The 22456-nt window shown below is 40.2% G+C and overlaps 1 protein-coding gene across 1 annotated transcript in view; it reads left to right on the forward strand.

Moving 5' to 3' along the window:
- The window catches only part of HSD17B12 (hydroxysteroid 17-beta dehydrogenase 12), a 169383-nt gene that overhangs the window by 117290 nt on the left and 29637 nt on the right, over nucleotides 1-22456 (forward strand). The window contains exons 5-6 of the mRNA XM_059069930.2: nucleotides 11280-11344; nucleotides 12183-12227. Of these exons, the coding sequence (XP_058925913.1) occupies nucleotides 11280-11344; nucleotides 12183-12227 (110 nt within the window). The remainder of the gene's footprint in view (nucleotides 1-11279; nucleotides 11345-12182; nucleotides 12228-22456) is intronic.

Consider the following 22456-nt stretch of genomic DNA (forward strand, 5'->3'; position numbering starts at 1 on the left):
ATTTAATGTGTTGTTAGATTCTGTTTGCTAATATTTTGTTGAGGATTCTTGCGTCTGTGTTCGTCAGTGATATTAGCCTGTAGTTTTCTTTTTGTGACATCTTTGTCTGGTTTCGGTATCAGGGTAATGGTGGCTTCGTAGAATGAGTTTGGGAGTGTTCCTCCCTCTGCTATATTTTGGAAGAGTTTGAGAAGGATAGGCATTAGCTCTTCTTTAAATGTTTGATAGAATTCGCCTGTGAAGCCATCTAGTCCTGGTCTTTTGTTTGTTGGAAGATTTTTAATCACAGTTTCAATTTCAGTGCTTGTGATTGGTCTGTTTATATTTTCTATTTCTTCCTGGTTCAGTCTTGGAAGGTTGTGCTTTTCTAAGAATTTGTACATTTCTTCCAGATTGTCCATTATATTGGCATACAGTTGCTTGTAGTAATCTCTCATGATCCTTTGTATTTCTGCAGTGTCAGTTGTTACTTCTCCTTTTTCACTTCTATTTCTGTTGATTTGAGTCTTCTCCCTTTTTTTCTTGATGAGTTTGGCTAAAGGTTTGTCAATTTTGTTTATCTTCTCAAAGAACCAGCTTTTAGTTTTATTGATCTTTGCTATAGTTTCCTTCATTTCTTTTTCACTATTTCTGCTCTGATCTTTATGATTTCTTTCCTTCTGCTAACTTTGGGTTTTTGTTGTTCTTCTTTCTCTGATTGCTTGAGGTGTAAGGTTAGGTTGTTTATTTGAGATTTTTCTTGTTTCTTCAGGTAGGATTGTATTGCTATAAACTTGCCAGTTAGAACTGCTTTTGCTGCATCCCATAGGTTTTGGGTTGTCGTGTTTTCATTTTCATTTGCTTCTAGATATCTTTTGATTTCCTCTTTGATTTCTTCAGTGATCTCTTGGTTATTTAGTAGCATATTGTTTAACCTCCTTTTTTTTTTTTTTTTTTTTAATGTTTTTTTTTTTTTGCTCCGGACGCGCAGGCTCAGCAGCCATGGCCCACGGGCCCAGCCGCTCCACGGCATGTGGGATCTTCCTGGACTGGGGCACGAACCCGTGTCCCCTGCATCGGCAGGCGGTCTCTCAACCACTGCGCCACCAGGGAAGCCCTTGTTTGTATTTTTTACAGTTTTTTTTGCTGTAATTCATACCTAGTCTCATAGCGCTGTGGTCGGAAAAGATACTTGATACGATTTCAGTTTTCTTAAATTTACGAAGGCTTGATTTGTGACCGAAGATATCATCTATCCTGGAGAATGTTCCATGAGCACTTGAGAAGAAAGTGTATTCTGTTGTTTGTGGATGGAATGTCCTATAAGAATCAATTAAGTCCATCTTGTTTGTGTCATTTAAAGCTTGTGTTTCCTTATTTATTTTCATTTTGGATGATCTGTCCATTGGTGAAAGTGGGGTGTTAAAGTCCCCTACTATGATTGTGTTACTGTCGATTTCCCCTTTTATGGCTGTTAGCATTTGCCTTATGTACTGAGGCGCTCCTATGTTGGGTGCATAAATGTTCACAATTGTTATATCTTCTTCTCAGATTGAGCACTTTATCACTATGTAGTGTCCTTCTTTGTCTCTTGTAGTAGACTTTATTTGAAAGTCTGTTTTGTCTGATGTGAGAATTGCTACTCCAGCTTTATTTTGATTTCCATTTGCATAGAATATCTTTTTCCATCCCCTCAGTTTCAGTCTGTATGTGTCCCTATGTCTGAAGTGGGTCTCTTGTAGACAGCATGTATACGGTTCTTGTTTTTGTATCCATTCTGTGTCTTTTGGTTGGAGCATTTAATCCATTTACATTTATGGTAATTATTGATATGTACGTTCCTATTACCATTTTCTTAATTGTTTTGGGGTTTTTTTGTGTGGGTATTTTCCTTCTCTTGTGTTTCCTGCCTAGAGAAGTTCCTTTAGCATTTGTTGTAAAGCTGGTTTGGTGGTGCTGAATTCTCTTAGCTTTTGCTTCTCTGTAAAGGTTTTAATTTCTCCATCAAATCTGAATGAGATCCTTGCTGTGCAGAATAATCTTGGTTGTACGTTTTTCCCTTTCATCACTTTAAATATGTCCTTCCACTCCCTTCTGGCTTGCAGAGTTTCTGCTGAAAGATCAGCTGTTAACCTTATGGGGATTCCTTTGAATGTTTTTTGTTGCTTTTCCCTTGCTGCTTTTAATATTTTTTCTTTGTATTTAATTTTTGATAGTTTGATTAATATGTGTCTTGGCATGTCTTTCCTTGGATTTATCCTATATGGGACTCTCTGCGTTTACTGGACTTGATTGACTGTTTCCTTTCCCATATTAGGGAAGTTTTTGACTATAATCTCTTCAAATATTTTTCAGTCCCTTTCTTTTTCTTCTTCTTCTGGGACCCTTATAGTTCGAATGTTGGTACGTTTAATGTTGTCCCAGAGTTCTCTGAGACTGTCCTCAATTCTTTTCATTCTTTTTTCTTTATTCTGCTCTGTGGTAGTTATTTCCACTATTTTATCTTCCAGATCACTTATCTGTTCTTCTCCCTCAGTTATTCTGCTATTGATTCCTTCTAGAGAATTTTTAATTTCATTTATTGTGTGTTCATCACTGTTTGTTTGCTCTTTAGTTCTTCTAGGTCCTAGCTAAACGTTTCTTGTATTTTCTCCATTCTATTTCCAATATTTTAGATCATCTTTACTGTCATTACTCTGAATTGTTTTTCAGGTAGACTGCTTACTTCATCTTCATTTGTTTGGTCTGGTGGGTTTTTACCTTGCTGCTTCATCTGCTATGTGTTTTTCTGTCTTCTCATTTTGCTTAACTTACTGTGTTTGGTGTCTCCTTTTCGCAGGCTGCAGGTTCTTAGTTCCCATTGTTTTTGGTGTCTGTCCCCAGTGGATAAGTTTGGTTCAGTGGGTTGTGTAGGCTTCCTGGTGGAGCGGATTGGTGCCTGTGTTCTGGTGGATGAGGCTGGACCTTTTCTTTGTGGTGGGCAGGACCATGTCCGGTGGTGTGTTTTGGGGAGCCTGTAACCTTATTATGATTTTAGGCAGCCTTTCTGCTAATGGGTGGAGTTGTGTTCCTGTCTTGCTAGTTGTTTGACGTGGGGTATCCAGCAGTGGAGCTTGCTGGTTGTTGAGTGGAGCTAGGTCTTAGCTTTGAGATGGAGAGCTCTTACCGATGGATATTATGTGGGGTGGAGAGGTCTCTGGTGGTCCAGTGTCCTGAATTTGGCTCTCCCACCTCCAAGGCTCAGGCCTGACACCCAACGGGAGCACCAAGACCCTGTCAGCCACACAGCCTGGTACGTGGGGAGTTTCTTGCCTTTTGGGAGGTCTGAGGTCTTCTGCCGGCGTTCAGTAGGTGTTCCACATGTAGATGTATCTGTGGGGAAGAAGGTGATCTCCGCGTCTTACTCCACCGCCATCTTGAAGGTCCTCCTTCCTTCCTCTTTGTTGATTGATTTATCAGTCAGTCATATACTAACTCATTCAAGAAGTATAATTCCAGAGATATAGCAGTAAACAAAACTGATATTGTTTTTGCTTTCATAGAAGACAGCCAGTGAACACATAATTGGGAATGTGTTGCATTTAATGACAGGATATGTTACAGAGGAAGCTAAGAGTATTGAAGATGATCTCTCTGAGAAAGTAATATTTAATTGAGACCTGAATGCTGATTAACCCTGGGAGAAGAGATGTTTCCCGGTAGAGGAAACAGTGTGTACAAAACAGTATGTACTCTGAGGTGAATGTGCTTGGCAAGTTGGAGGAGCTGACAGAAGATATGTAAATCTAGAGCGTGAATGCAAAGGGGATAGCGCTAGAGTCTGGAGATTAAGCAGCACCATATCCCAGAAGGCTTTAGAAAACCAGGTTGATGTGTTTGGACTTTATTGGAAGGACAATGTAGAGATTGTAGAGTTTTAAGCAGCACATTGATATAATCCTAGCATTTTAGGGAGATCATTCTGACTCCCAAGTGGAAGGGGCAAGAATTGACACGAGGAGACCAGTAAGGTTATTTCAGCAATGAAATATAAGATGAGGATGGCTTATATTAGGATGATGGCAATGGGAATGGCTAGAAGTGAATTGACTAGACATGTTTAGGAAATAGAAATGGGACTAATTCCTGGTGAGGTCCTCATCAGAAGTCTTGTCTGACAGAAGGAGTGCAGAATAATGGTAGTGGGTTGTTTTTAATTATTATCGCCAAAAGCTTCATTAAGTATTTTGTATATGCCACGCATCATGCTAATGGATCTCATTTAATCCCCCAAGAATCCTGTAAGGTAGATACCGATATTTCTATACCCATTTTACAGACGGGAAACAGGCTTGCAGTGATTAAATGCATTGTCCAGGGTTAATTAGCAACCTCCAGGTCCGCTTGAGCAACTGGCTGCTATTTCTCTGAGACAGGAGGCTGTGAGCCAGGACAATTCTGTAGAGAAGAATGATGATTTTGTTTCGGGTTATGTTAAACTGGAGAGAGCTGTGAGGAAGCCAAGTGGAGTTTCAAGTAGACAGTGGCATCTGGTATAAATGCCTCCCTTTGTGTTGAATGAAGCAGGAGGCTGATGTAGCCAATCACGGCAAGCAGAATAGGCACATGGGATTTTCAGGCGGTTCATCAGGAACATTATTAGACTGAGTATAGTGCCTTATATTGTATTGTATTGAATGAGACTGGATTTCCAAAGTGAGAATAAGACTTTGCATTCATATGTATTTCCTTTTATTCGAAAACCACTAATAGTATTAATTAAAGCAAAACCTTTAACTTAAAACTGGGTAATTAGCTGTGATTTCAGAAATGTAAGTAGAACCGTAATTCCTGAAATTGATAGTATTCCTCCTGTTCGCTGAGATTTAGCCACCAACCTTCTGCCGTCCTTCTTTCCTCATCCTCTCTTCCAACTTTATGTGTGGCAAATCTTACGTGGTTTTGTAATGAGCGTCACATAGAAATTTATAATTAAACAGCAGAGGTGAAATGTTCTGTTGTGTTGCTTCTGACTCGATCTTTATTTTTCAATTTCTGAGTAAAAGTGCTGCAGATTTAAAGCCTTGTAAACTCTCTTTTATTTAGAAATTGCTACTCGCAAGTGTAGGAAAACTGTAAAGTTTGCAAAATGTTTTACTTGGTGTTCCAAATATCATCTGTCAGAGTATGAACATGTGCTAGCTACAGCAATATGTTAAATAAGGCAAAGAAGAAATTTTCTTTGCATCACTTTCCAAACTCTGCAGACTGTAAGATTAGATCTCCTCGAATGAAGTAAAGAGGGTAAAGGAGCAATTAGGATAAATTCAATCAGGATAAAGTTATTCTGGTTGACTGTTGCCTAGAGCTTCTCTTTTAGAAGGATCTCTCGGGCTTCCCTGGCGGCGCAGTGGTTGGGAGTCCGCCTGCCGATGCAGGGGACACGGGTTCGTGCCCCGGTCCGGGAAGATCCCACATGCGGCGGAGTGGCTGGGCCCGTGAGCCGTGGCCGCTGAGCCTGCGCGTCCGGAGCCTGCGCTCCGCAACGGGAGAGGCCACAACAGTGAGAGGCCCGTGCACCGCAAAAAAAAAAAAAAAAAACCAAACAAAAAAAACCGAAAACACTAGAAGGATCTCTCCACTTCAATGCTGGTCACAAACGGTGAAAACAGAGAGACCTTGGTTGTCCTGCTGCAGCCCCTCTGGCAGTGTTGGGTGCAGAATAGGAGTTCAGTGAACACTTGTTGAATAAATGACCACACAACAATAACAACTCTTTCTCCTCCATTTATTAACATACTAGTATGTTCCAGGCATTGGGTTAAAGATTTTATGCATATTATCTCATTTAATTCTTACCCCGATTTTATATATAAAGGCGCTGAGGAAACTGAGGCTTGTTGGGGTGAAATCACCTGCATCTTGTTAAGATCTGGTAGTAGTAGAGCCAGGACTGAAACCTGGGTCTATTGGACTCCAAGATCCGTCCCCTCCTAGTTCAATAGCTTAAGACAGGAGGTGTTTCTCCCTACTTGTGCTGTTACTTGGGTCTACATTTTTATTTTTTTGAATTTATTTTATTTTTTTGGCTGCATTGGGTCTTCATTGCTGCACGCAGGCTTTCTCTAGTTGTGATGAGCGGGGGCTACTCTTCATTGCGTTGTTCATGCTTCTCATTGCGGTGGCTTCTCGTTGTGGAGCACGGGCTCTAGGCGCGTGGGCTGCAGTAGTTGTGTCGTGTGGACTCGGTAGTTGTGGCTCGCGGGCTCTAGAGCACAGGCTCAGCAGCTGTGGCGCACGGGCTCAGTTGCTCTGCAGCATGTGGGATCCTCCCGGACCAGGGCTCAAACCCGTGTCCCCTGCATCGGCAGGCGGATTCTTAACCACTGTGCCACCAGGGAAGTCCCTACATTTTAAAAATTCAGTATATTTTGAAATATAGTGAGGTAGCAGCATTTTTAAAAATTCATTTTTATTAGTGAACTCTAATAGATTTTCCATTTCTCTAGTTTGTATATGGGTGCTTGAACTGCATTAGTGTATCCAACTACAAATGTGACCAAAATGTAAACTTATTATAATATTTTCTACTTTGATATGGTAAGGAGATACAGAAGACTTTGCGTTATTTCATATATATTAGGAAGCCCAACCATTAGGCAGTGTATTTTTTTTTTAACGTCTTTATTGGGATATAATTGCTTTACAATGGTGTGTTAGTTTCTGCTTTATAACAAAGTGAATCAGCTATACATATACATATATCCCCATATCTCTAACCTCTCGCGTCTCCCTCCCATCCTCCCTATCCCACCCGTCTAGGTGGTCACAAAGCACCCAGCTGATCTCCCTGTGCTATGCGGCTGCTTCCCACTAGCTATCTGTTTTACACTTGGTAGTGTATATATGTCCCTGCCACTCTCTCACTTCGTCCCAGCTTACCGTTCCCCCTCCCCGTGTCCTCAAGTCCATTCTCTACGTCTGCGTCTTTATACCTGTCCTGCCTCTAGGTTCTTCAGAACACTTTTTATTTTTTTTTAGATTCCATATATATGTGTTAGCATATGGTATTTGTTTTTCTCTTTCTGACTTACTTCACTCTGTATGATAGTCTCTAGGTCCATCCATGTCACTACAAAAAACTCAATTTCATTTCTTTTTATGGCTGAGTAATATTCCATTGTATATATGTGCTACATCTTCTTTATCCATTCATCTGTTGATGGACACGTAGGTTGCTTCCATGTCCTGGCTATTGTAAATAGAGCTGCAGTGAACATTGTGGTACATGACTCTTTTTGAATTATGGTTTTCTCAGGGTATATGCCCAGTAGTGGGATTGGTGGGTCATATGGTAGTTGTATTTTTAGTTTTTTAAGGAACCTCCATACTGTTCTCCATAGTGGCTGTATCAATTTGTATTCCCACCAACAGTGCAAGAAGGTTCCCTTTTCTCCACACCCTCTCCAGCATTTATTGTTTGTAGATTTTTTGATGATGGCCATTCTCACTGGTGTGAGGTGATACATCGTTATAGTTTTGATTTGCCTTTCTCTAATGATTAGTGATGTTGAGCATCTTTTCATGTGTTTGTAGGCAGTGTATTTTTAAACCACCTTGATTTCTTAAGTCTGAGTAATCTGGAAAAGGTAGCAGGTTGAAGGTGGTCTCTGTGTGGTTACCCATATCTGTCATTATTGTGTTTGTTCTGATGGACTTTTATTCTCTACTAATTTATTGTCATGTGCTCCTCCCGCATGCCCAACCCAGATACCAAAAGTCTAATTTCCTAATGACATCATTATCTCTAGAGCAGCTGGTTTTGATAAAGGATTCTAAGTCCAGTGAGGTCAGAAGCAGCAGCAAATGAATTTAGAAGAAACAAATCTTGTGTATGTTCTTGTCCTTTTTAAAAAGCATGAGATGTGGAAGTGATTTTTAAACTAGTATGATGTAATTTAGAATATTTATACATATAACATTCAGAAATACTCTGTGTATTTTCTGAGTCTCAAGCACTATACGTATCAGTATTGGTGCTTTAGAAAGTTCTGGATGGCGAACGTGGAGAGCACTGCTGAACGCGGCGCACTGACAGTTACTCCCTGCGAGGATCTCGCCACCTCCTTCTTTCCACGCACCTGTCGTCGTTCTTGGTCTGTCTTCACCTCTGTTCTCCATCTGCCTCATCTCTTCTGTTGAGCTCTTCGCAATCTTGGAACTCCACTGAGAAACTGATGGGATGTAGTTTATATGTTCATGGTCCTGTGGTGGTTGGAATTCTGAGATTATATGGACATACCTCGTTTTCTGAAAGACATGCTGTGTTACACGAGTTAAAAGCCTTTTTCAGGTCAGCGAACAGAAAATGTTCAATCTGTCTCTGGTGCCTCACTTGAAGTATTCAAGAAAACTCACTAATGAACAGATATCTAATGCCAATTAAAAATGCTACCATTTAAGAGGGATTTTCAACTATCTGAAAAATGTTGGAACAACTTGTGGCATTGTTTGGTTTGGTGAATCCTATAATGGATCCTGTAATATAAGAAGATGGCATTGCATGCACCCATTCTAAATGAGATTAAATTATAATGGAAATATTTCCGTCCTTCCCTCCTACCCAAAGCCTGTTTTCTTCCTTTTCCAAGTCCCTGAAAGCTTTCCGCCTGCTGTTGCTGCCACCTAGTGTCTCAAAATAAAATTGCAATGAGTTTGCCTTTTTCAAAAGAGTCACATTATTGTGCAATTTATGGAAATAACTGTTTGAGAGCAACAGTTGTTTTTCTTTAACTCTTAAATAACAGCACCCTGAAGTGATTACTTATTGTGAAGACAATATGGGTAGCATATATTCCACTAGCAAAATATGCAACTAATAAGGCAGGAAGGGATTTTAAGAGTCCTAGTCCCTAGTAAAGGACAACTTGCCAGTGTGACCTTGACGTGTACTTCCCTTCATAAAATCAGGCTCAGTGCTCTGAAAGATCTGTTCCAGCTTTAACACCTTTTTCTTTTCTGTGTGTATTTTTGGTTATAAAAGTATAACCCTTATACATGTTGCTGTTTATTTCTTTGGGTTAACATTCTCAGTGTTGACTGTGTTTTCTTTTAGAGTTGTGGTAAATAGATGATCACGTGTTCACTGTATGAGTAGATAGCTTTGATGGCTTTCCTTTGCTCAGTTAGCAGAGACAGATCTAAAGATGTTCTGCTGTAAATACAGCCTTACCCAGAGTAACACTTCCTTGCTTGCTTAGTTATGCCTAGTTATGGGCTTCCTTACCTTGATTTTGGCTTTGTAACAGACGTTGCAAAGATTGCAAAGTTAACTGTGCTGCTTACAAAGTTCCTGGATTTTTTTCTTTAATCCATATCTGAACTTTAAATGTTTATAATTACACTATTCAATTTTCTTTACAATTTTGAAACAGAACATTAGTATTTCCATGGCTAGAAAGAGATCTGAAGATAGAAAGTTTTCTAGATACAGGAGAGTGAAAAGAGATGGAGTTTGCTGTATGTGACAGCATTTTCTTTATTTTATTTTTTAAAAAATACTTATTTGTTTATTTGGCTGCTCTGAGTCTTAGTTGTGGCATGCGGGATCTTTTAGTTGCGGCCCGTGGGATCTAGTTACCTGACCAGGGATCGAACCTGGGCCCCCTGCCTTGGGAGTGCGGAGTCTTAACCACTGGACCACCAGAGAAGTCCCCAACAGCATTTTCTTGAAATCGTGAAGAATGTTACAATTTGGCAAAAACCTTTCCTTGAGGATTCTGTAATCCTAAACTGACTTTGTAAAGAATGTTTTGTTTATGCATAGTGTTTTAACAGATATTTTGGTTGTTGCTGTTTCTCTTAGTAACATTGTAAATAAGACATTCATCCTTTATAACTCTGTAGATGGTTAAGACAAAGTTGAATGAACATAAACCCTCACCTTCAACTAGTTTTGGCTTAATTGTTAACAGACCTTTAATAGAATTGATTCCTAGACCTCTGGTGGGTGGAGAACCTTTTGAATAAAATAAAAATAAAAATGGATTTGAACCTGCTATTATTTTTTTGTTTAGATACCATCCCTATTCAGATGGGCACGAATCTGAATTAAATACAGTTTGCTTTGCTACTGTCCTTTGCCTACAGACTTTGCAGACAGGTTTCAGTGATCTTGTTCAAGCCATCCTGACCGAATTGTACCAGTAAAATATTGAGACTCACAGCCTGAAGTGACTGGCTTACTGCTACATATAGAACTCTTCTTGAGCTCCTTGGAACTGCTAATTTCGTTAGTCTATTGAAAAAGTTACTCTTACTACTATCAGGTTTCTCAGGCACAGTTCCTTACAAGCTTGTGCAAAATGATCAGCATTTCATTATCTTTTTGCTACTGAAACCTTTCTTTTCTAATACTCTACAGTTTTATTAAACATTGCTGTCAGATTTCTGTTTATTAACCAATTATTACTCACAGTTTTTCCTGAACTGAATACTGAAGGAAGGCATAGGATGGCTTTAACGTAGTGGTTACGAGCCTAGCCTCTGAAGTCCAATTTCCTGAGTTTGAATCCTAGCCTTACTTTGCTCTATGACCTTGCACAAGTTATTTAACCGCTGTGAACTTCAAGCCTTCCCGCGTATCCCAGATGAGGTCTGGGACAGGCTCCCATAGCACTCTGCACTTTGCAATGAAGTAATTGTTTTAATCCTTTTTGTTTCGTGCCTTTCTCTTCCTACTGGATAGTTTGCTCCATGTTGCCAGCAACTGCCTTTTTCTTTATGGTTTTTCTAGTTCCTGACATGTCTTGCACGTAGATGAATGGTAAATTTTGTTGAATGATTAAATGAGTTCTCATTTAAGAGGTAAAGAAACTGAGATGTGTATCATGCGTGACTCACCCCAATTCACACATTTTCTGAAACAGTTATAAGTAGAATTCGAGCTTCCGGTCTCCTACATAATAGTACTTTCCACTCTTTCTACTACACTATGAAAATTGAAGATCTAGAGAGGGGTTAAGCAATATCTACAAATAATTGTATTACAGAGGCAGAATACACACATACTTCAAGGGGCTAGGGAAATTGAGAGGCAAATAAAAAGTGCTTTTGCCAGGGGTTGGGTATAGAAAGGCTTAATGAAGGAGGAAACATTTGAACTGTCCCTACAGGTAGATTTTGGACAGGTCACTCTAGACGTAAACAGCATTTTATGTAATTGTACGTATCATCTTAGTCTTGATATCTTTAATCTCTTTTGTTTCAATAAATCTCTAAAATGTATATGTTAGCCAGCTAATGATCTTGTCTTATTTCAGTGAACAATGTGGGAACGTCATATGAGTATCCAGAATACTTTTTGGATGTTCCTGACTTGGACAGTGTAAGTCGTTCTTTATAGATTATGGTCACAAAAAGAATGCACGTAGGTATGTGTGAGACAATATGGTATAACGGTCAGGCTCTGAGCACTAGAGTCCAGCTAACGGCCGAGGTTCACACCCTGGTCTTTCTACTCTACCTGAGTTACCCGGGGAATGACCCAACCATACTTAGTCTCCGTTCTCCTGTCTGTAAAATAGGGAGCTCTACAGAGATGTTAGAAGGATTGAATGAGAAAATATTTATCACCTCATTTGTACAGAGCCAGGTTCAATAATAACTCCAGTTTTTTATTATATCAAAACAGCTCTGTTTAAGTACCAGGATTCTAAACCTCACTTTAAAAACCATAAATGTGTTAATATCAATATAAAGCAATATGGTTGATTCAGATAAACTAGCTCTACCAAAATGAAAGCTATATCCTTGATGCATGTATAATCCTTTCATTAAAACTAGAAAAGCCTATCATTGAAGGAATATGTAAATTAAAAAAAAATTGTTGAAAACCTTGGATTCAATAATTTCTCCTTTCCATGTTAGCAGAGAGGAAACTGCATATTTATTTTAGGTTTAGTATGTCTTTTTGCTTTGCACATTTCGCTTGTACATATACCGTGAATTTTGTATGTTAGTATGAATTGCTGCATTTGGTAGAAAAGTACGATAACACAGAGGAAAATAAAATCTGCCTCTTTGCCCCAGCTCCTCTCATTTTCCAAGTTCTTTACTGTATCTGGGGGAAACTGTCAATGCATCTCTGGATCACTTACATATGTATCTAATATGGTTACTTCCATGATCAAATCTATATAAAATTATCAATATTTCTTTTGCAGACCATCAAGAAACTGATAAATGTTAATGCTCTGTCTGTTTGCAAGGTAAGCAGCTTCTTTATAAATATGTCATCTTCTTCTGTTTTTTTTTTCTATTTAAAAACACTGAATCAGTTTGTTCACTTCAGTCAGCTCTTGTTTTGATGTAAGTACATATTCCAGATGAAAGCAGTCTATAGCCTTGTGCCTTCAGGAAATTGAACTAAATACCAAACAGGTGTCTGTATAGTTGTACTTTTTAACAACTGAACATTTATTAAATGCCTCCTTATACGCAAGCACTGTAGTAGGCCCTGGGACTATACAAACTAACTTAGGCTGAAGATTGATGTTTCTTTTTTTTACAAAGTTCTCATCTGCATATAATCCATCACTGATAAATTGTTTCCATTCCATATCCCCTGTAGTCTGTGTAAGGTGATGAGCTAAATGTTGTGGGAAAGCACTGTATGGGGAGTGTGGGGCCATAGAATAATGAGAGTGATTTTTATTAGCCACACATGAAAACTACTCTCATTTCTAATTGCTTGGCATTCATTATAGCCATGTCACTCGTGTATGCCAACAAAGACACCACAGCCAATATATGATAAAAGGACGAATAGCTAGGAAGTATGAGCATCTGAACGCCATCCCCCCCCACCCCCCCGGCTTTTTTTTTTTTTTTTTGGGTCACACCGTGAGACATGCAGGATCTTAGTTCCCTGACCGGGGATCGAACCCCTGCAGTGGAAGTATGGAGTCCTAACCACTGGACTGCCAGGGAATTCCCATTTCCCCTTCTATTTTAACAGTAACTACAATGAGATATCATACCTTGATTATACATACCAGACCAGAAGAAAATACTGCCTGAGGCAGAATTTCCATACCTAATGTTGGGTAGTTTAAATTTGAACATACTGATGGAAAAGCCTAATTATTTTCATTAGCTCTTATATACTAATTTAAGAAAACCAAAAAAAAAAATTTAGCTCAAAACTATTTGAAGTGACCAGATAAATATAAATAAGAACGTAATTATTAATTTTTACTCGATGGCATAGTCTTGATCTTTTTTTCTCTTGTGATATTTAAAAGTAAAGCTCTCCTTGGGTCTTCATTTCCTGAGAAATCATAACCCTTACATGGTTGATTTCAAGTTCAAGGGCCCTAAAATCGTAACCCTTGGTCAGCTTTTCATATGTGGCCGTGCTTCTCCCTGTGTAACATATATGTTGCTTTTAAAGTATGTAGTTAATTCAGTCTTTATAATTTCGGTCTTTAGCAATATGGTTGATTCAGGTAAACCAGCTCTACCAAAAAGAAAGCTACATTCTTGATGCATGTGCACACTGTGTAACATTTCGTAGCTTGCTACCTAAAGACACCTCTAATGAATCATATTGTAATATGACAAATAATTTTATAAAACAAATAATTGCTGTATCTCTTTCGTTGTTGTTATTAACCAAGACTTTTTCTCAATTAAAGTAGTTTGTGAGGCAAACTATCAGTACAAACAAGTGCATCTGTGATTAGCTTTGGATCAAGTCCCACGTGCAGAAAATTAATGCTTTTAAAATGCGGTTAAGGGGACTTCCCTGGTGGCGCAGTGGTTAAGAATCTGCCTGCCAATGCAGGGGACACGGGTTCGAGCCCTGGTCGGGAAGATCCCACATGCCGCGAAGCAACTAAGCCCGTGCGCCACAACTACTGAGCCTGCGCTCTAGAGCCCATGAGCCACAACTACTTAGCCCGCGTGCCACAACTACTGAAGCCCGTGCGCCTAGGGCCTGTGCTCTGCAACAAGAGAAGCCACCGCAACGAGAAGCCCGCACACCGCAACGAAGAGTAGACCCCGCTCGCTGCAACTAGAGAAAGCCTGCGTCCAGCAACAAAAACCCAGTGCAGCCAAAAAATAAAGAAATTTAAAAAAACAAAACAAAACAAACAAAAAATATGGTTAATGTGCATGTATCTGTATAGTTTTTTGGTTTTTGTTTGTTTGTTTGTTTTTGTGGTACACGGACCTCTCACTGTTGTGGCCTCTCCCGTTGCGGAGCACAGGCTCCGGACGCACAGGCTCAGCGGCCATGGCTCACGGGCCCAGCTGCTCCGCGGCATGTGGCATCCTCCCGGACCGGGGCACGAACCCGCGTCCCCTGCATCGGCAGGCGGACTCTCAACCACTGCGCCACCAGGGAAGCCCCTCTGTATAGTTTTAAAGGTATTTCCCTTGGCATACTATGTAAATATAATCGTTGTTCAATAATCTGTATGAGGTTTCAAGTTAATTAAATAACTCCATCATTTACTAGTTATATGGCCTTGAGTGAATTACCCTCTGTGCTTCAGTTTTTCATCTGTAAATTGAGGATGATAATTCTCTTTACCTCACAGAGTTGTTTTGGGAATTAAACAAGGAAATATGTGTAAACCTCTTTAGAATAGTGCCCAGATCATACTAAAGCCTCTAAAAAATGTTTCTATTACTTTGTTAAACTCAGAGGTGATAAAGATTTTTAGTAAACATGTGCAACTGTTACTTTTTTTAGCAAGCAAATTATTATTATTATTTATTTTGGCTGCATCGGGTCTTCGTTTTGGCGTGTGGGATCTTTTTGTGGCAGTGCATGGGCTCTTCGTTGCAGCGTGCAGGCTTCTCTCTAACTATGGCTCACAGGTTCCAGAGCGCGTGGGTTCTGTAGTTTGCAGCCTGCCAGCTCTCTCGTTGTGGCACGTGGGCTTAGTTGCCCCGCGGCACGTGAGATCTTAGTTCCCAGACCAGAGATCGAACCCGCATCCGCTGCATTGGAAGGCAGATTCTTTACCACTGGACCACCAGGGAAGTACCATAGCAAGCAAATTTTTTGATCAAAGTTAATATTACTTCTAGTCTATAGTTTGTTTTATGGTTTTGCCTTTTGAAATGACTGATTTGTACTATTGTTTTGATCATCTTTTCTAATACATTTGGCCAAATGCTTAAAAATAATGAGAGTTAAAAAATAATGTTTTATTATGTACATGTGTTTCATAATATATTGTAATGCGTTAATCATGAAAAATATTTTCCAGTGTTTAAATTGTATTTTATAGAATTTGGGGGTTTTAAAAATTATCTTTATTGGAGTATAATTGCTTTACAGTGGTGTGTTAGTTTCTGCTGTACAACAAAGTGAATCAGCTGTACGTATACATATATCCCCATATCCCCTCCCTCTTGCGTCTCTCTCCCACGCTCCCTATCCCACCCCTCTAGGTGGTCACAAAGCACCGAGCTGATCTCGCTGTGCTATGCAGCAGCTTCCCACTAGCCATCCATTTTACATTTGGTTGTGTATATATGTCAGTGCTACTCTCTCACTTTGTGCCAGCTTCCCCTTCCCCTGCTGTGCCCTCAAGTCTGTTCTCTACATCTGCGTCTTTATTTCTGCCCTGCCACTAGGTTCGTCAGTACCGTTTTTTTAGATTCCATATATGTGCGTTAGCATCCGGTATTTGTTTTTCTCTTTCTGAACTTACTTCACTCTGTATGACAGACTCTAGGTCCATCCTATAGCATTGTTAATGCTAGCTCCAAATTAGTCTCCTGATAATTAAAATTCCTCTATCAGATAAACTGTGCAGTTTTTACTCTAGATACGTTAGTATCTTCACCTGAGATCTCCTGCTTGTCAGTACTTCTGTGTGTGTAAACCCTTACACTCTAAAACCCTGGCTTCCTCTGTCTCCCAAAACATGCATTTTGGGCTGGCAGTCTACAGAATAGTAGTGATAAAAGGCCAAGGTCCTGACCTTGATCTGTGAGAACCAGTCAGCTTGCTGTGCTCTGCAGTCACACACCGCCTCCTTCAAGCAGCATCTGAGCACAGATCAATGTGTGCGGGTGCTGGTCACCTCATGGCCCTGCTTAAAGATGAGTAGTACAGTGGCGGGAGATGTGGATGAAACATCACCAGTCCCACAGCACTGGAGAGGATCTTTCCGTTTTCTTTAAAGTAACGATGAAATAATAATGACGCGCCAGTCCTAGCATCTTGACAGATTATCAAATGTTTCTCCCGCCTCTTTATTCTTCCTCTTCCACCTTCTTTTTTCCCATGGGCATGGATACTTTTTCCCACGAAATGAGTTGGAGACAAATGCCAACTTATTAAGCATCATGCCCTATCATATGTGAGCCATACTGATGGGAAGTATCACCAGCAGAAGAGCTGGATATATGCTTAAAATTTTTATATGTGAATCTCTTTTTGCAAGTCACATCCCATTTACAAAGCGCTAAGGGAGTTTGCTATTTAAAACACTTTCTCGTTAAGCCAGGTAATCATCCTTTAATTTATCTTTCGTGTAAATATGCATTTTCCTGTCCCTTGGTGATAGGTACTTTTAGTGGAAAAACAACTCAAGATTCTTTATTTATTCATCATGGAGTTAGTAATGTCTGGAGGACAGCCGATTACTCTTCCCTGCACTATAGGCAGGACCCGGGTCATTATCATCTCTGTAACACAGTGGACTAGCGACTGTTCAGGTGTGGATATGGTTTGATCAAACAGCAGGAGGTGAGTGGTGTGCAGTGGCCAGAGAAGTAAATTAGGACACGATTGTGCAGGTCCTCGAGTGCCGTGCTCAAGAGGGCAGAGAGCCTTAAAGTAGAAACAAGGTGTGATCTGGTGTACATTTTAGAAAGACAGCTCTAGTGGCAGAGTGGCCTGGCAATGTGTATTTTATGCTATGTGTGTTGATCTTGTACTGAGAAGGGGCATATTCACCTTGATGGAGTTCTGTGTCTATCGCTCCCAGGTTCAGTGTTCTTTCGTGCCGCTGTGATTTGCCCTATAGTATATTTTGATGAATTGTGCCTATTGTCCTTTAGTTGACTGTGTTATGTTGCAGGGCCAGGGCCACATTTTCAGTATAAGCGGCTGTTTGGAGCCCTGGGGTAACTTAAAAGAAGATGAAAATTAGTCTGGCTCTAGAATCTTACAAGGTTTTCTGGTGGCTGGATATGTGGGGAACCAGGGCATGGATGTCTGCAGCCTAATGCCTTAATGTATTGAAAAAGGCTTATATGAGAAAGAAAGCAACCTCTTCTCACCATCAATATTGGTCCAAGTTTTATCTCCTCACCAAACCATATGATTGGAGCTGACCGTCTAAGAAGTGTGCCAGGAAAGATTGGAAAAGTCAGCTTGCCCTTGTGACCTTGGGTTTGTGCCCCTAATTTGGAGATATTTCCTGGGTAGGGCGCAGCATCTGGTTGGAAGCCTGTGCTGCCTCATGCGTATTGAATGACACGGCTTGACCTTCCTTCAGTTCCAGGATTTGTGCTTGGTCCTTGTGTCCCCATCCTGAATCAATAGGTCAGATGATAAAAATCGTATCAGTCCCCCATTCCAACAGAGGAATAACAGAAGTGAAATATCCTGACCGAGGGGGTTACAGGTCATCAGCAGATGAAGTGGTGATGAGTGGTCCCCAGAATATTGAGGAAGAAATGTTAACAAGAATAGTTGTGACTGTGACCCCTGATGTTCAGTTAAAGAGTCCAGATGAGCTCTCCCAGGCCTTTGTCTCTCCAGGTCCATCTGATTATTTCACTTTTCATCTTATCCAATAACTTAGGATTATTCCTTCTTCTCTCTCAGTGACTTGCTTAACTGGGCTTTCCCTTTACCAGGTTAGTTGAGGTGACCCAAGGGGTATTTAGCAGCCTTGTTGCTTTACAGTTTTGCTCTGAATACCTGCAGGGTTAAACTTAGTCTTGTTCTTATTCCCTGCAGAGCAGGAACATGCCAAGGTGAGAAGAGCAGTGGTGTGGAAATTCTCCATAGGTGACTGATACGGCAGGTAGATCAGCCTTCAACTGGAAGAAAGGTCCTCCTAGCCAGGGCTGTTTTTTCCTTGTGATTTCAGATGTTCTGTGACTAAAACCTAAGGTAAAGCTTATTTCTCCTCAGGAACAATGACCTTCAGACCAGAAATGATGGAGTTTACAGATAATTTTTTTAAAAATTTTATTTATTTATTTATTTATTTTTGGCTGTGTTGGGTCTTCGTTTCTGTGCGAGGGCTTTCTCTAGTTGCGGCGAGCGGGGGCCACTCTTCATCGCGGGTGCGCGGGCCTCTCGTTGCTGAGCGCAGGCTCAGTAGTTGTGGCTCACAGGCCTAGTTGCTCCGCGGCATGTGGGATCCTCCCAGACCAGGGCTCGAACCCGTGTCCCCTGCATTGGCAGGCAGATTCTCAACCACTGCGCCACCAGGGAAGCCCAGAGTTTAGAGATAATTAAACCTCCAGTTATTGAGCTACACCCTTCTACGATAGTTCCAGTTTTATGCCTGGAAGGGGTTTCCATCTCAGAATATGGAGAGTTTGCAAATGAAGTTGTTGTGTTGCTGTTGGTTATTATTAGAGAAATCATGGAAAATGGGGAACGTGCCACAACTCCAGCGACAGGTATATACAAGTCCACTTGCAAACAGGTAGCACGCTGAGCGCCAACCCAAAGACAAGTTCGGAAGCAGATCTTTGCGTTGTTTGTTACTGTTTTGAGATCACTTGTTTTAACATCTGCCACATTCGCTGTTGCCTTCCTTTCTAGGCCTGACTTTCTTTGATGCCTTTAAGGACAGTTTTAGAACCTCAAGACCCCATAGACTCTACATTCCTTTTAAAATGAACATGGCCCAAACCAAATTACCTGCTCTTCCCACAGTTTACCTAAGTCTTCTGAAGGGACTGGGCCCTGAAGCCGCAACTGGGCTTGGTGGATACAGCAGGCGATAGGGAGTGGCGCTTCCTACACCTGGATCCCTTACGAGATTTCCAGACCATCATTCTGACCAATAGAGGGCATGTCCCAACCTCCTTTATTACCTTTCTTAGAGCAGAGAAGGAGGTGGGTGGAGGTGTGACCCAAGGAAAAATGTATTAACAATTTCCACTTAGAGTGCAGTACCACTGAGTTTTGTTTTAGCTGGGAGTGGGGGGGAGGAGTATTAAGCAGGGGCTCAGAGTTGAGTTCTTCCTTCAGCAGGTAATCGGCCAAAGTGGAAACTTGAAACCATGTCTTATTAGGAGTGGCTGAAAGAACCAGAGATGTTTAGCATGGAGAAGGGACGTGTGACGTCGCACGCAGGCACATGCGTGCACACACACATCTAGTCAAGGCCAGTTAGTTCAACCTCCGAAATATTTTGCAAATCAACTCACTTTTTATCCCCAGCGATGAAAGGTGAGTTCCCCTCTGATTCTAGGCCGGAGGTTGCAAATCAGTTGTCTGGGGGCTGGATGTGCCTACCAACATATTTTGGTTGGCTCCAGCTGTGTTTTCATATTGGGACATTTCGCACCCAAATTTCTAGCTTCTCTCGGGAAAAATCCAAGACTAGGGTGACATAGGCCTGACCTGCTGCATGGCAACAAGAGATTAGAGCTGAGTAACAGCTGAGCATGCTGAGTAATGAGGCCTCTGCACCCCCCGGATTACCACCGTCCCCACTAGTCTGACTTACTGCGCTCATTTATGTTCCCCACCTGGACCTTTTAGACATTTGGGTTCCTGTTCCCCTGTTCGGTAACTCCAAGTATTCAATCTACTCAAACTGAGTCATTGCTTGCTTGGTTGAGTTGAAGAATTTGAATGGCTGTGACTAAATCAGTCTCTTCCATCCCTATGATTATCTGAGATCAAATCACTTGGAGTACGAGGCCCTTTGCATGCTTTTGAAAAGTCAGGGTTTTTTTTCTCATAATACCACTATGTATTCATTGTACGTCACTTAGCCATAATGCTACGCCCTGCCCATGGGATAGACAATAATAATAAATGTTTGGTTGGATGGACAGATGGATGAGAAAGCACAGGAGAAGCGCTTGTTTACTTGTTCTTACATGGACTTGCCTCTGGCGTGTGACCTAGTACCAGTAGGGGGAGCCCTGTATTAATTTGGAAAAATCCGTCAGAAGACTCTCTGTTCAGCAGTCTAGTCGTGTTTAATTTAGGGATTATGCTAAGAATTTATGCCCCCACCTCTGCCCCAAGAATTCAAGTTAACAGCAGTAGGAAACTTATAAACTGTAGGAAGGCGAGTATGACCCTCAGCGCTGTCCCCACCCAGGGCTTTTCAGGATGAAGACATTCCAAGTTCATATCTAGAGTCTTTTAATCCACTTGAAAGCAGCTGTCATTAAGCTCTTAAAAACTTCCAAGTTTGGGGGCACATTTAGCCCTTAGAGTCTCACAGGAATGGGTTGCTTCAGGCACAACCACAGAACGATGGGTTTGCCAAACTACGTGACACCCACTCTTTCCATAGTTGTCATCTTAGAAAATGAGGGAGTAGCTGGAGATTGGTTCTAAGGTCCTTTCCAGCTCTAAGTAAAGCTAGTTTATAGGAGAAATGCCTTGTAAATGGGTGAAAATGTAAAAATCTCTTTGAGAACTTTAGGAATTATTTTCTCCTGCCTAAATCTGTCCCATTTGGGGAAAACGTAATAGAAACTCTTAGCATATTATAAAATGCTAAACTCAGAAAAACAGTATGTGACACGGTATGTGTGTTCTTTTTGTTTAGAGTTTATAAATTATGGCTTTAGTTTCATTGTAATTAGTTGGCATTCACTTCTCTGTTCTGGAAAGTTCTTTTTCTTCTGTTAATTATTTTAACAAAAACCAGAATTTATTATAAAAGGAAAAGTTTTTTATGGCATGGGGCTGAATTTTAGGTTAAGTAATATGGGGTGAGGGGAAAGGGCAAGGAGGGCTCATAACTTCCCCAAAGACCTAAACATTAATAGAGAAGAAAACCAAACAATGCTCAGAGATCTCAAAGCACTCTAAAAACTTTATCTCATTAAGCTTTTCACCCCCTGTGCAGTAAGTATTCTGTTAGCCATACAGGTGAGATTCTATGAATTTCTAATTAAGTTGTATTCTTGGTATCACAGAGCTCAAATTCCATTTGTCAAAGGAAATGTGTTCTGTGTCCTTCTAGTGTGACTTCAGTACCACCTCATTTCTCCAAAACAGGCATTGTGTAACATCGTTGTTACCTTACGTAATTCTTTTCGCTATTATACTGTGAATTTAAAAATTATTGCTAATGATTCCAGTTGAAAATTTGCTTAAGGCATTTGCATCTGTTTCCTTCTAATTTGTGTGGGTTCATTTTTCAGTTGCTTGAATTCAGATCCTGTTTACTCCAAGCAGGTTTCTCTGGGGTAGAGGGCAGGGCAGAAGTGGACAAAGTGGCTATTTGTGGTGTCCTAATTATTTGTACTAATAGCCTGGATTCCTGGGGCTTTGCCCAGATTCTAGAGCAAGTTGTTACACTTCCTATTGATATATAATGGTGATACAGGTGTCAATATTGGTTTCCTTATTTTACTAAAGTATCTTGAATTTTAATCTTTTCACTTGGATTTTTAGTTATCTTTTTGAGCACTATACAGTAGTGTTTTCTCAATACTGTTCTCTCCAAAATATGACCAAATGCCAGAGGTTACATGATATTAAAAAAAAAATGTATTCCTCATAAAATTGTACTTTTTTGTAGTAACTATCAACGCTTAGATTATACTTACATTGTTTTGGTCAATTGTACACCTATAATATTTGAAAAAATAAATCTTAAAAAAATAATTTGCTTGTAAAAAGAAATTATTTGCTTGTGAAATAAGTGCCTAATTTGCTTGTGTTATCAGTTTTCATACCAAACTAAAAAGTGGGAAACTCTGATTGGCTTTTGAGTATAAAATAAGGTTCCTTCTACAAACTCTTGATTACTGATGCCAGAGAAATGAAAAGAAAAAAAATTTATTCATGTTAATTTCTTTTAGAAATGACACTGATTGTGGGTGCTCTTCTAATTGCAAAAGCAATGCAAGCAGTTGCCAAAAATGAGAAATATTCCAGAATACTACAATGGATGCATTTTAGTATAATGTCTTCAAAGATTTTCTAGGCCAGCCAATGCATTTTAAAAAAAATTTATTTATTTTTTTATACAGCAGGTTCTTATTATCCATTTTATACATATTAGTGTCTATAGGTCAATCCCAATCTCCCAATTCATCAAGCCAGTGCATTTTTGAGTCAGGTTATCTCAACTGAATGATCTAATAATACTGATTTTGATTTTGTATGAAGTAAATCAGCCTCTTATTTATTTCCCAGCCAGGGTATACGTAGTTGTGGCAATAAATACCAGTAAATATTTCACTCTTGAGTAGAGTATGTGGTGTCCCCAAGAGGAATTGTAAATTGAGCTATTGTTGGTGAAGA

This window comes from Kogia breviceps, chromosome 7 (genome assembly GCF_026419965.1).
Source record: "Kogia breviceps isolate mKogBre1 chromosome 7, mKogBre1 haplotype 1, whole genome shotgun sequence".
NCBI classification, from domain to species: Eukaryota; Metazoa; Chordata; class Mammalia; order Artiodactyla; family Physeteridae; genus Kogia; species Kogia breviceps.